Source organism: Nicotiana tomentosiformis, chromosome 7 (genome assembly GCF_000390325.3).
Source record: "Nicotiana tomentosiformis chromosome 7, ASM39032v3, whole genome shotgun sequence".
Classification (NCBI taxonomy): Eukaryota; Viridiplantae; Streptophyta; class Magnoliopsida; order Solanales; family Solanaceae; genus Nicotiana; species Nicotiana tomentosiformis.
This window is the reverse complement of record NC_090818.1, coordinates 16,592,153-16,607,651: the sequence shown is the minus strand read 5'-3', so window position 1 is coordinate 16,607,651 and position 15,499 is coordinate 16,592,153. Positions and strand designations below refer to the sequence as shown.

The following is a 15,499-nucleotide window of genomic DNA, read 5'->3' as shown; positions in this document are numbered from 1 at the left end:
ATGTCCACTACCCAGACTACCTCATCAACTATGTTGTGGCATCAAAGATTTGGGCATGCCCCTCATTCAGTTCTTAAGAAAATACCTACAATAAAGACATTGTTGTCTAATTCTAGTTCTTGTAACTGTCATGTTTGTCCATTAGCTAAACAGACTAGGCCACCTTTCCTACTAGTATTTCAAGATCAAATGTTCATTTGAACTTGTTCATATGGATGTGTGGGGTCCTTATAGAGTAGATACTTACAATGGTTATAGATATTTCCTGACTCTTGTTGATGATTTTTCAAGAATGACTTGGACCTTTCTCTTAAGACTGAAAAGTGATGTCTATGTGATTATATCAAATTTTCTTCATTTGGTAGAAAGCCAATTTTCTTCTACTGTCAAGATTTTCATGTATGATAATGGCTATGAGTTCTTCAATTCTCTTTGTTCTAGTCTATTTCAAACCAAAGAAATTATTTATCAAAGTACTTGTGTCTATACTCCCCAACAAAATAGAGTTGTAGAAAGGAAGCATAGACACCTACTTGAAGTAGGAAGAGCCTTGAGGTTTCAAGGTGCATTATCTTTAAAACTGTGGGGTGAATGCATTCTAGCAGCTACCTATATCATTAATAGACTGCCTAGCACTGTCCTACATGGAAAGACTCCTTATGAGCTTTTTAATGGTTGTTCCCCTAAACTGGAACACCTAAGAACAATAGGATGTCTTTGTTATGCTACCAGACTTGACTTTCATGACAAATTCCAACCAAAATCCATTCCTGTTGTTCTTCTAGGTTATGCTTCTACACAGAAAGGCTATAAACTATATGACCTTGACTCTGGGAAAACCTTTTTCAATCGAGATGTTATCTTCAAGGAAAATATATTTCCTTATAAATGTCCAAAAAGGTAAATTTCTTTCATCAAAACATAATTCCTCAATACCAATGCCTGCAGCTATTTTTGATGTATTTTCTCCTTCTTCAACATTAGATCATGTGCCATTCTCATCTACACTAGCACCACATACCTCACTACCTTCATCTCCAATCACCAACTTGCCAGCTTCACCTTAAGAACCTCACAGTCCTTCATTCACTACCAATTTATTTCCTTCTGCAGAGTCAATTCCATCAGACACCTTGCTCTCCTCTTCTCCCATGGACCCTACTACTTCTGTTGAGCCTGACTCTCCTGCCTTACCTGACTTACCTCCACCTAGGATGTGAGCGAGAACTAGTAAGCCAACAATTTGGTTGACTGACTATGTTCATCCACCCCTACTATCCACTTCTTCTACATCTCATCCTATCCAACAATTTGTTTCATATACTCACATCTCTCCTCTTTTTAGAACTTTCCTTACTTCTTTTTCTGTTAATGTTGAGCCATCATCTTTTCATCAAGGTAGTAAGGATGACAGATGGTTTGAAGTTATGAAACTTGAAATTGAGGCATTAGAACAGAATAACACTTGGCCTGTAGTTGACTTACATGTTGGTAAAACACCCATTGGATACAAATGGGTGTATAAAATAAAGTACAATGCAGATGGAACTATAAAAAAATTCAAGGCCAGACTAGTTGCTAAAGGCTTTACACAACAGGAAGGATTAGATTTTCATGATACATTCTCTACTGTTGCTAAGCTGACTACTATGAGGGATGTTATTGCCACTGCTGCTCTCAAGCACTGGCCTATATTTCAGATGGATGTTCAGAATCCTTTTTTGAATGGAGATCTTCAAGAGGAAGTTTACATGACTTTGCCTCAAGGATTTAGTAGCTAGGGGGAGCATAAGGATTGTAGGCTACTTTAATCCATATATGGGCTCAAGAAGGCATTTAGGCAATGGAATTTGAAGCTATCTCAAGCCTTGTCTTTGTCTGGTTATAAGCAAAGCAAGAATGACTATTCTTTATTTACTAGAAATGTGGATAACATGTTTCTTTTGATTCTGGTCTATGTAGATGATCTTCTTGTTACAGGAAATGATCTGCAGGAAATTAAACTTCACAAAAATCTGTTAATCAACATTTTAAGATGAAAGAACTTGGAGAAGTTAGATATTTTTTAGGCATAGAGTTTTCTAGATCAAAGAAGGTGATAAGTGGGGATTTTGACTACTTCTTAGCGCCTTTTAGCTTTTGTTTTAGTCTAAAAGCATTGAATTGCGTTCCCAAAACTAATGAAATGTGCAAAATTGTAGGAATGTTGAAAGTTGAACTCCCGAGATGAAATCCGGCTCAAAGAGGAGTAGTCCGAGCACAAAGCAATAAAAGGGCATAGAATCATACAATGAGCGGTCCGCAGAAGGAATTCTGCAGTCACAGAAGAAATTACGGTCCACCTAATTCCATCTGCGGCCGCAAATAGCGAAGGAAAAATCAGCAGACATTTTAGCAAATTGCGGACCGTACATGAATTGTGCGGCCGCAAAAGAAGGGCTTGAGACTAAGATCATAGAGATGACAAAAAGACCAAGTCCAAAACTTCATGGAACTGCGGTCCGCACAAGATTTGTGCGTCCGCAGAAGACTGTCTTGCGGCCGCAATCATACTATTGCGGACTACAGAAGAGTGTCTTGTGGCCACAGTGCTAAATCTGTGGACCGCAGAAATATTGTCTTGTGGCCGCAGTTCAGAATTGTGCGGCCGCAGAATCCCAGCTCCTGCCAGATGAAGAATTCTATAGACCGCACATAGAATTGTGCAGCCGCATAACTTCCTGAAGGGCATTTTTGTCTGAAATTTCCAGCCTTGTATAAATAGACGAGTTTCATAAAATTAGGTTAAGTTTTGACATCAGCAAGTACTGTAGCCATTTTTCTTTGCCTCTTTTGGAAGTTTTCTATATTTTGTTGTATTTTACTATAGATTTTATTTTTTTAACTTTACATTATGAGTTTAATTAGTATTTCTTCTTCTTCTTCTTCTTCAAACCCAAGCATGAGTAGCTATATTTTTACTAGGGTTGTGACCCAACCCGAGTGTTTTAACCTTATGGGTAATTAAATTAGTGTTTGTTTATGATTGGATGTTTGTTATTTAGCCTAGTTCATGTTTTAATCTGTGAAATTAATGGTTGCAAATATTGGTTCATGACTATTTGACTTAGTCTCTACTTGAGAAAGAGAGACTTAGTCTAGGAAAACCTGGCTATCAAGGAATTGGGTCAATCGAGAGATTGATTAACCTAATTAAAGGGTTCAACCTAGAGATAGTAATAACCCGACTTGAGCTTTTATCAACTGTTTTGTGTGATACCCATTTGATCTTGAGAAAGCCAAATTGGGCAAAATCACACTCTGACCGAGAGGAATTGAGTGGGTAATTGTGAGTTGATAGCAATAACACACCCCGATCAACAAAACAAGCATTAAGTTATTTATACCATTAGGCAAACACCTAGATAATCGTCACAACCCTAGGCTTTTTACCAATTTGAAAAACATCAAAAATAATCATCCTAGTCTTATTTCTTTATTCTCCAAACTTTAGTGTAAAGATTAGAAATAGAAACAAAACCCTTTTTGTGGAAGTGCAAATTAAGATAATTCAATTTCACGCATTAGAATATATACCCCTAACTCCCATCTAGATCCATGTGGATTCGACCCTGGCTCATCATTGGGTTACTATAATTGCAATCACCCGTTTCATACCTTATTTAGAGGTGTGCATTTGAGGGGCGAGACGATCAAATTTTGGCGCCGTTACCGGGGAGTTAAAAACGGTGTTAGCTATATATTTGTGTGTGTTTTTAGAATATCTTCTTTTCCTTCTGTGTTACTAATGTGTTTGAGAAATTTTAGGTGCAACCATGGAAAACAATGAGCTCGGAAATATTGCTTTGGGGGATGCGGACATTGAGAATGATCAAGTGGATGAGGTTCCTCTTGAACCTCAAGCCAATAGAAGAGGCAGAGTGCCTCATAACAATGTGCTCGTTCCACCCCCACCTCTATCACGAGCGGTTTCACACCGGGTGTTGCCCAATGAAGGATATGCAAGTGCAATAGTCCCTCCTCATATTAGGGCGGGTAAATTTCGAATAACCAATGTGATGCTCACTTTGCTAGAGCAACGAGGCTTCTTCACCGGTGTTCCAAGTCAAAATTCATACAAACATTTGAAGGGGTTTGTGGACATGTGTTGGTGGAGTAAACAAACAAATGTCTCCGAGGATGCTTTGAGGCTAAAGCTTTTTCCCTTCTCTTTAAGGGGGAAAGCTTTAGATTGGTTGGAATATTTGCCGAGCCATTCCATTCACACTTGGGATGAATTGGCGGAAAAGTTTATTTCTAAGTGCCTCTCTCCGGGGAATATGGCTATACTTAGGGATGAGATTCTACCATTCAAGCAAGTGCCCAATGAACCACTACACGGGATATGGGAGTGATATAGAACAATAGTTAATGAATGTCCCAACAATGATATGACGGAGAACATGATTCAACAAACTTTCTATCGTGGTATCAACAAAACCAACCAATGTGTAGTGAATCAACTTGTAGGTACGAACTTCATGACTACGCCTTATGCGGAGGCGTGTGAGATCTTAAAGGAAATGGTGGACACACAATCGATACGGCAATCTCGGGCTAATGTTCTACAAGGTGATCCCAACGTGATTAACCTCCACAAAGAGCTGCATGACCATGGACTAGCCATAGCCAAATTGACTACCACCATGAATTAAGTAGCAAAGTCTCAACTTCAACAAGTGCAAAATCCTAGGCAAGTCAATGCCATGGAGGGAGTAAACATGATGGTGAACAAACGGAAAACCAAGGGTCCACAAGTGCACAAATTTGTGCAAGAAGATAGTGGGTTTGATCAAGATGATTCTTACAATGACCAAGAAGAGGAGCTGCAATATGTGAACAACTTTCAAAGGCAACGAAACAATTTCCAAGGCCCAAATCAACAATAATGACGACCTCAAAACAATCAAGGCAATTGAAATTCTAACAACTAAGGTAATTAAAGTGGTGGAAACAATCAAGAGAATTGGCATAATAACAACAATCAAGGAAATTGGAATGGCAATAATCAAGGTAATTGGGGAGGTAACAATCAAGGTGGATGAAACAATAACCAAGGCAACCGGCGGTCAGGTTTTCAAAGGCCCTCGATGTATCAACAACCGAGCAACCTGCCTCCTTATCCTTTCCATGGTCCTAGTTCTTCTATCAATGAGATGGGGCGTATTGCGAACATGTTCAAGCAAATGATGGAAAAGAATACCGATTCTGATGCCCAACTTGCCTCACACAACACATTGATCTGCAACTTAGAAGTTCAAATGTGGCAAATCTCTCAAGCTCGAAATTCTCGTCCTAAGGGGGCACTACTAAGTAACACGGTGGTGAACCCAAAGGGTGGGAACAACACGGGTCACGCCATGGCCGTTACTACAAGAAGTGGAAGAGGTGTGAATGCACCCACCTCAAGTCAAAGGTAACTTGTGGATAATGAGAAAGTGGTACAAGAAGAAGAGGTCTCGAGCAATGTGATGCAATCAAATGATGAAGTTCGGATTGATATTGATGACAATGTGGAAGAGACTCAAAAGGAAGTGAACCTCTCTAGGGATCACGTTATTGATATACTGGAACCGATAGTGCAAAAGGCTAAGGCACCATTGCCTAATACTCCTCCTCCATATCCCCAAAGGCTTGCCAAGCAAAATGGCGAGAATCAATTCAAAAGGTTCATGACATGATGAAGAGTCTCTCGATCAATGTTTATGAAGGATTTGGTGACAAAGAAGTGGCTGATGAATTTTGAAACTATCAAAGTCACTCATCAAGTGAGTGCAATTGTGCATTCAATGGCTCCTAAATTGGAAGATCCTGGTGCTTTCACAATCCCTTATACCATTGGAAGTGCCAAGTTTTCTAAAGCTCTTTGTGATCTTGGGGCAAGTATCAATTTAATGCCCTATTCGGTTTTCAAGACCTAGGGAATTGGGCAACCAAGACCCACATCTATGAGATTATAAATGGCTGATCGCACCATGAAGAGACCGTTGGGAGTGATTGAATATGTCTTGGTTCGTGTTGATAAATTCATTCTTCCGGCGGATTTTGTCATTCTTGATTATGAAGTGGACAGGTGCCGATTAATCTTGAAAGACCTTTCCTTGCTACAGGGAAGGCTTTTGTTGATGTGGAAGCCGAAGAACTCACTTTCAGGGTAGGTGATGAAAAGGTGGTATTCCACGTGTGCCAATCTATGCGGAAACCAAATAGCAATGAAGTGTGTTCTTTTGTGGACTTGGTGACCGAGGTGATTGTTGATGATACAAGTGCCCCACGATCAATGTGGATGATATGTTGGAGGCCGTCTTACTCAACTTTGGTGATAACGAGATGGATGGCTTCATGGAATGTGTGCATTCTTTGCAAGGAATGGGGTCGTACATCTATGCACCCCGAAAACTCTCCTTGGATCTTGAAAATAGGAAAACTCCTCCTACAAAGCCTTCAATTGAAGAGCCTCCGACCTTGGAGTTGAATCCATTGCCTTCACATCTTCGGTATGAATTTCTTGGCCCTTGTTCTACTTTACCAGTTATTCTTTCCTCTTGTTTGACTAACGTGAAGGTTGACTTTACATTGGCAGTGCTACTTAAGAGGAAGAAGGCTATTGGATGGACATTGGCGGATATTCGGGGAATAAGCATCGCACTTTGCATGCACAAGATAAACTTGGAGAAACGCCAAACCATCTATTGAACATCAAAAGAGACTTAATGAGGCTATGCAAGAAGTGGTCAAAAAGGATATTATCAAGTGGTTGGATGTCGGGGTTGTCTACCCCATTTCAGATAGTTTGTAGACTTCTCCGGTGCAATGTGTCCCAAAGAAGGGGGGCATGATAGTGGTTACCAATGACAAGAATGGGTTGACTCCCACAATAATGGTGACCTGGTGGAGAGTGTGTATGGACTATCGCAAGCTCAACAATGTCACAAGGAAGGATTATTTTCCAAGCAAGGAGTGTGGTGGCGTTCTTGAAGAAGAATATTTTCACTAGGTTTGGTACTCTGCGGGCTATCATAATTGATGGGGGGTCACATTTTTGCAACAAGGCTTTTGACACTTTTACTTAACAAGTATGGCGTTAATCATAAAGTTATGAATCCTTATCATCCACAAGCTAGCGGTCAAGTGGAAGGCTCTAACCAGGAGATAAAGAGTATCTTGTCCAAAACAGTGAATGCTAACCGAAAGGATTGGTCAAAGAAGCTTGATGATACATTATGGGCTTATCAGGCTGCTTTCAAAACTCCTATCATAATGTCTCCATACCGGTTGGTGTTTGGCAAAGCTTGTCATCTTCCGGTGGAACTTGAGCACAAAGCCATGTGGCTCTAAAAAAGTTGAATCTTGATTGGGATGTAGCCGCTAACTTGAGGGTTGCACATTTGAATGAATTGGATGAGTTCTGGTACCATGCTTATACAAGTTCATCCTTGTACAAAGAAAAGATGAAATATCTTCATGACAAATACATTGGGAACAAAGAATTCAAGGTGGGTGATCTTGTATTGTTGTTTAACTCACGATTGATGATGTTTCCCGGAAAGCTAAAGTCTAAATGGAGTGGTCCCTTTGAAATTGTGGATGTGACACCTTTTGGTGCATTGGACTAAAAGAACAAAAACAATGAGGTATTCCGAGTCAATGGTCACCGGGTGAAGCACTATGTGGGAAAGGTTGGTGATGGCCACATTGTGGCGGTGATTCATTTAAAATGATGGTAATCTGCGTCGTGCCACAACGTTAAATCAGGCGCTTCTTGGGAGGCAACCCATGTGTTTTTTCTTTTCTTTGTTTCTTTTGTAGTTAGCAGTCATTTTCGTGCTAACCTGATTTGAAGTGTGCTGCAGGAATGAGTGTGCCTTACAGGAATGGTGGACAGAAATCTGGCTAAGTGTGCATAAAAGTACGGACCGCACAATTCCAATTGTTGCAGCAAAAGTGCTTTGGGTCACACAAAATTCTTGCGGACCGCAGAACTGGAATGTTAAAAATGCCAACTCTCTAAAGTTGGTCCGTCAGAAAAAGGGCCGATCTGCGACCGCAACACCAAATCTGAGGTCCGCAATAATTTCTCTTTGGTCGTACACCAAATTCTGTGGACCGCAAAACAAAAGGGTAATGGGGCCCCAGTTAACAGAGCGCAGACCGCAATTGGAATTTTGCGGCAGCACTCACTTCTCCTTCCTTGGCATAAAGTCGAATAGTACAAATAGAGAGGCTAGGGCATTGTTGCCCTTTTCTCTCTCTGAGCACAAAACTTGCACCAATTTGAAATCCCTTGCTAAATCATCCGCCCACACGTCTAGTAACTGTTCATCACTCATCTCTTGCACTCATTCATATCTGGTATGCTTCATAATCTTGTTAATTTCTTTTAATTTGTATATTTTTAGTAAAACTTTAGACCATTTGTATGATTGAATCTAATTGAATAACCATATGGGGTAAATCTATAGTGGGTAGACTGGAAAATGCTCTAGGGGGAATGGGTTAATAGATATTCATGCTTAGAAGTTGTTTCCATATCAAAATTGTGAAATAATTGCAAGCCCTAGGTAAGACGTACTGCTTGTTCGTCAATGTTTGATATTTGTGGCTGCACAAGAAATTGTGCGGTCCAAAGAAGTTGAGTCTAGGGTACTTTAGAGAGGAATGGTTCTGCGGCCGTAAGAAAATTATGCGGACCGAAGAAATCCCATTGCTGCCGCAGAACAACCTTTTTCCCCAGATCAGAGAGTTGTCAACTTGGTGACTCACATGTGCGGAACGCAGAAAACCGGTTGCGACCGCAAAATGGCCATTTCTCTGTTATCAGAGAGTTGGCATATTGGTGGTATCTGAATTGCGGCCACAATGAAAAATGTGCAGACCGCAATCTAATTTTGCGGCCGCAAAAGAGAATTGTGCAGTCCGCAAGTCCTATTCTGTATCCGCAATGAAAAATATGCGGACCAAAAATCCCTACCCTGCAAACATTTTCCAAGTGTGTTCCTCACTATATATTCTGGTGTGTCCTTACATTCATTGTATGTCTGAACTTGAATTACATCTAACAATCGCCTTTGCTTGGTACAGAAAATGGTTTGATCTAGAGGCAGAGGCGGCACTTCAAAAGGAAGGGGCCATCCTTCTCAGGGACGAGGGACCCTTGCTTAGTGCCCAACAGCATGAAATCAGGAAGAAAACATCAGTCGGCAGAAGGAGAGGTGCAGACCTTTCTGAGACCAGTTCTTATGATCCATCTAAGGAATCATCAAAGGGCAACTCAGCCTCTGTATATGAGCAACCGACTGTCCAGTTAAGGCTGCCAAAGAGGTATCAGCTCGGGGACGAGTCATCCACATCACACAACACTTCCGGGGGTTCGTAGAGTGCCAGTGAGGCTTCTGAGCCTTCTACTACACCTGTCCCCCAGGCACCAGAGACATTAGTGCAGGACATCCCCGATGATGGTAGAAGGGGAGATGCTACTATTACCAGCCTCGAGAGGTAGAAGAAGAAAGAGGTGTGGGAGGACCGATTTGTCAGTTTGCCCGTCTTCACCAACTTTCGTGAATGGTGGCCAGTGAGGTCGCTTATTCTTGAGCGGCAGTTTTAGTTGAAAGATTTTGAGAGGTATAACCCTACAATATTGAGACAGTTTTGAGAACACAAAGGGTGGATGCGGAAGAGTACCTTGTCCAGGGAATTCTACGTCAATATGGCGCATATCAAGAAAGGTACAAAGGTGACTAAAGTGAGGAACCTCAAAGTGCGATTTGATCAGCACATATTGAACACCTACTTGGAATTTGATGATATCGAGCCCACAGAGTACTTAGATTAATGTGCACTTGGGGATGCAACTCATCCTTGGCTAGCAGAGATTCTAGCATCTCTTGGGCCACCACCACCATGGATCACAACAGGGGTTTCTATTGATAGGAGTACGCTGAGCTTTGAGGCAAAGGGGTGGCAAACCTTTGTATGCAATAGACTAGACCCCTGCCAGAAAAAAACATATCTTCCGATCCCTCAAGCTGTTCTAGTTGCTTCCATCATGGCTAGGTACCATATTAATATGGGTGCTGTGATGTCGTCCAACATCATAGTGGTCGCCCTGCAAGCTGACACATTCTACCCGTATCCCAACACCATTACAGAGTATCTCACAGATGGGAGGGTAGAGCCGAGGGACTTTTATACAAAGGTGCAGGCAAAGAAGTCGTTCTCATGGTACTCATTAGGTACTCATTGATGGATGCACACAACCCTAAGAGAAAGGGTCTGCCATCTACCACTATAGGCTAGTTTGATGAGCCATCGGTGGTAGTTGCAGAGGCAGTTGATATTCCATCCACTTCGGTCGAGCCTTAATCTAGTGTCGCAGCTATGCCTTCACCACCATCCTCAGTTCCTACAGCGGTCCCTGTCACAGGTTCCACCTCGGCTTTGAAGCCGGTGCCCATGCCTACTACTCCACTCTCTGCGCTGCGAGTCTCCCAGACATTGGCAAGCCTCAACAACTGGATGTAGAAAGCTACTGCAAAGCTGTCTGACATATCTAGTACTGTTGCAACACAGTCTTCTATTCTGGCACCTCAGATGCCCCCATCAGTGGAAGAAACATTTAAGAAGCTCCTAGAGAACCAGAACACAATCATGGCTATATTGGTGCAGCATGGGTCAGTGATCGAAGAGCTGGTCAAGGAAGTAAAGAAGATGAGAAAGTCCCAGGCTTCCAAGAAGTCAGTGGACAAGCTCCGGAGACAGGTTACCAAACTTGTTGTAGCCGGAGACATCCCTTTTGACATGTTGATTGACCCATACCATCCAGGCCCAGATCCTACAGCACCTACAGCACCAGCTAGCCAGTCTGAGAAGTCGGACCTTGCTGCTGACACTGCCGAGGTAGTGCGTCGGATGTTCACTAACCCAGTCACTCCTAGAGTTGAGGATGATGAGATCCAGTTGGATGAGACTGAGGTCGGTGACGTTGCTGTGGTCACAGAGATGGCCAAGGAGCCATAGGGAGTTTTCTTCACTCTTACCCTTCCTTTATTCTTATTTTGTTAAGCATTAGGGACACTGCTTATTTTTATTCAGGGGTTGGAGTTTATTTGATCTTGTTTGATGATTCTGAGACAATTGGTTTATAATAACTTGGCATTATTTTTCTTCTCTTTCATTATTCTTTATATATTCTCCCTTCTTCTCTCATTAAGTATATATCTTCTCCTTCTCCCCCATTGTGTATATTCGTTAGGCTTTCAATAGTTTTTTCTTTGTAGCTTCTTTATGTTTGTTTTCTTATTAGTTAGTGTTTAAGTGAGTAGCTTCTTTTGAATTAGTAGCTTCTTTTTGAATTAGTAGCTTCTTCTTGATTTAGTAGCTTCTTTTTATGTTTTAGTAGATAATAAGACTTTGGTTTTCTTAATGCCACGGTTCTTTCCAAAGGTAGATTTTGTGTGAACCGGATGACTCTTCCCAACGATGGATGGCGTGACAACCTTCTTAAGGGACTGGGTCCGTTTTTGCGTTTAGGTAATAATAGTAGTAGTAATGAATAAAAAGACCTAATTAAGTCATGCTCGAAGAGTCAAACATGATTCACTTGGTACCAACACACTTAAGTACGTGCTTATGGTTAGAAACAAGGTTTTTGAAAGAAATATCTCTAGTTAGTGACTTTGTGACTCTTGTGTTGACTTAGGCAATCTTCGAGTGGTTTAATCGAGCCATAGTGATTTTTAATCTTGAATGTGGTCGTTGTGGGTCCTAGACTCTATATTCTTTAACAATCCAGCTGCGTGAGGGGTGAAATGTTTTGTTGCTAGTCCAAGTACCCATGCCAAAGGTCTAGAACTTGCCCCGAATGTGTTTCAAAGCAAAATCTTAAGTTTTTCTTGGCTTGAGAAGTGATTGTAGGCTTTCCTTGGCCCGTTTGAATTTTCCATTGCCTACTAGTGTTGTTATCCCTAGTTAACCCATTTGAGCCTCAAACGTTTCTCATTTGATAACCATGTTACGAGCCTTTCTCATTTGTTAACCGTGTTACAAGCCTTTACCCGTTTTGTCGTGACCCTCTTTTGGCACCCTAGCTTTCCTTAACACTCCTGTGAAACAATTGGCTAAAAATGTAAGTTTGGAGTAGAGACGAGGAACTTGAAAGAGGTATCAAGGCACAAAAATATAAAAGAAATGTTAAGAAGGAAAGGGCAAGAAAAGAAAATAACGAAAAGAGAAATACAAAAAAGTGAATAAGTGGAAGAGTTGAAGGGATTCAAAGAATGGTAATGATCCAAAAACACGGAGAAATCAAAGAGGGAGAAAATGAATGTCATGATTAAGAAAGAGTGATGTTAAGTCTCTCTACTTCCCAAGGAAAAGAGAGTGCCTCAAAGAATTGGCAAAGCATGAGCCGAGAATAAAAAAATGGAGTGATTAAGGAAAGGTGAACCCACTCAACCATAGTGTATCCAACCCTAATCCAAAAGCCTTCATTACATCTCGAAAAAAGCCCTACTTGATTTCAATTCGAGTGAGCTTACATTAGTGGCGATCTACATGAGGGGAAAGCCTATTGTACTTGAATCCATACTTGCGTCATTATCTTGAGAGAGATGAGTGAACCTTTCATAAATCTTTGGACTGAATGCTAAAATTCTTAAGTGAGCTAGGCAAACGGAGAGTAGAGGAGGAGGAGTTTAGGATCCACAATGACCAACATGAGAGAGCGAGCATTCCTTAATGAGTAAAGTCAACTCTTGATGCTCAAGTGTCACACTAGAACTATATGTGCATAAATGTTTAACTTGTCACATTGTTGATAATACGTAAGTAGTGTGGGTAATTGTTGGTCCCAACTGATATGTGAATGGCTCACTTTTGACTGGCTGAAATGACCCTTAACTTGTGGAGGTGGGAACTATTTTGTTTGCTTGAAGACAAGCAAAGATTTAAGTTTGGGAGAGTTGATAAGTGGGGATTTTGACTACTTATTAGCCCCTTTTAGCTTTTGGTTTAGTCTAAAAGCATTGAATTACGTTCCCGAAACTAATGAAATGTGCGAAATTACAGGAATGTTGGAAGTTGAACTCACGAGATGAAATCTGGCTCAAAGAGGAGTAGTCCAAGCACAAAGCAACAAAAGGGCACAGAAGCATACAAAGTGCAGTCCGCATAAAGAATTTTGCGGCCGCAGAAGAAATTGCGGTCTACAGAATTCCATCTGCGGCCGCAAACAACGAATTAAAACTCAACAGACTATTTAGCAAATTGCAGACCGCACATGAATTGTGCGGCCGCAAAAGAAGGGCTTGAGACTAAGATCAAAGACCAAGACTAGAGCTTCCTGGAATTGCAGTCCGCACAAGATTTGTGCGGCCGCAGAAGAATATCTTGCGGCCGCAATCATACTATTACGGACCGCAAAAAAGTGTCTTCTGGACGCAGTGCTAAATCTGCGGACCGCAAAAATATTGTCTTGTGGCCGCAGTTCTGAATTGTCCGGCCGTAGAATCCCAGCTCCTGCCAGATGAAGAATTCTGCGGACCGCACATGGAATTGTGCGGCCGCAGAACCTCCCGAAGGGCATTTTTGTCTGAAATTTCCAACCTTGTACAAATAGACGAGTTTCACAAAATTAGGTTAAGTTTTGACATCAACAAGTAATGTAGCCGTTTTCTTTGCCTCTTTAGGAAGTTTTCTATATTTTGGTGTATTTTACTATAGATGTTATCTTCTTAACTTCATATTATGAGTTTAATTAGTATTTCTTCATCTACTTCTTCTTCTTCTTCTTTTAACCCAAGCATGATAGCTAGATATTCACTAGGGTTGTGACCCAACCCTAGTGTGTTAACCTTATGGGTAATTAAATTAGTGCTTGTTTATAATTGGGTGTTTGTTATTTAGCCTAGTTCATGTTTTAATTTGTGGAACTAATGGTTATAAACATTGGTTCATGCCTATTTGACTTAATCTCTACTTGAGAAAGAGAGACTTAGTCTAGGAAAACTTGGCTAACAAGGAATTGGATCAATCAAGAGATTGATTAACCCAATTAAAGGATTCAACCTAGAGATAGTAATAACCCAACTTGAGATTTTATCAACTGTTTTGTGTGATACCCATTTGTTATTGAGAAAGACAAATTGGGCAAAACCACTCTCTGACCGAGAGGTATTGAATGGGTAATTGAGAGTTGATAGCTATAATACACTCCGATCAACAAAACAAGTATTAAGTTATTATCCCATTAGGAAAACACCTGGATAATGATCATAACCCTAGGCTTTTTACCAATTTGTAAAACATCAAAGCAATCATTCTAGTCTTATTTCTTTATTCTCCAAACTTTAGTATAAAGATTAGAAATAGAAACAAAACCCTTTTTGTGGAAGCGCAAATTAAGATAATTCAATTTCACGCATTAGAATATATACCCCTAACTCCCATCTAGCTCGTTGTAGATTCGACCCCGACTCATCATTGGGTTACTATAATTGCAATTGACCATTTTATACCTTGTTTAGAGGTGTGCATTTGAGGGGTGGGACGATCAAGAGAGCATCCTTATGACTCAAAGAAAATATGCATTAGAGATGATATCTGATGCAGGCATAGCAAGTTCTAAACCTAAAGAGACACCAGTGGAGCAGAGCTTGAAGCTGACAAACACTGAGTTTGATACTTACACAAACACAAACAAGGGAGATGAGTTGCTGGAAGACATGGGGAGTTATCAGAGGCTCATAGGGAAGTTTTTATATCTAATAATTGCAAGGCCTGATATCTCATATGCAATGCAATCCCTAAGTCAGTTTATGCATGCACCTAAGAAATCTCACTATGAAGAAGCACTTCATGTAGTAAAGTATATCAAGAAGCGACCATGGATGAGGATGTTAATGTCAAGTGATAGCAATGAAGAAATAAAAGTATTTTGTGATTCAGACTGGGCCTCATGTCCTATGTCAAGAAAGTCTGTTACTGGATACTATATTAAGCTTGGAAGTTCAACCATATCTGGAAAGCCAAGAAGCAACACACTATATCTAGAAGTATGGCACACACAGTAGTTGAACTTGTGCGGTTGAAAGGTCTATTGGAAGAGCTGAATGTGAATTTAAAGATGACCATGAAGCTTTTCTGTGATAATAAAGCAACATTGCAAATTGCTGCAAATCCTATGTATCATAGGAGGACAAAACACATCGAAATAGACTGCCATTTCATCCGAGAAAAAAATTCAAGAAGGGTTGATCAAGACATTCTATATCGCCAGTCAAGAACAACCAGCAGATGTGGTAACCAAAGCACATAGACATCAGCAACATGCATCATTAATCTCCAAGTTGGGAATGAAAGACAGTTTTTCATTCTCAACATGAGGGGGAGTGTTGAAATTATAGTTGTAAATAGTTGTACATTTCTATATCTATGTAGTATGCTTCTAGAAGGTAGTTAGTTG

The 15,499-nt window shown here is 40.7% G+C and overlaps 1 protein-coding gene across 1 annotated transcript; it reads left to right on the top strand.

Moving 5' to 3' along the window:
• Nucleotides 1-14,630: 14,630 nt before the first annotated feature.
• LOC108944144 (uncharacterized mitochondrial protein AtMg00810-like) lies at nt 14,631-15,107 on the top strand. Its single transcript, XM_018768894.2, has one exon. The coding sequence runs from the start codon at nt 14,631-14,633 to the stop codon at nt 15,105-15,107; it is 477 nt and encodes a 158-aa protein (XP_018624410.2).
• The last annotated feature ends 392 nt before the right edge of the window (nt 15,108-15,499 follow it).

Coding starts and splice junctions, on each gene's coding strand:
- LOC108944144 (XM_018768894.2), top strand. CDS start 14,631: ATGATATCTGATGCAGGCATAGCAAGTTCTAAACCTAAAGAGACACCA.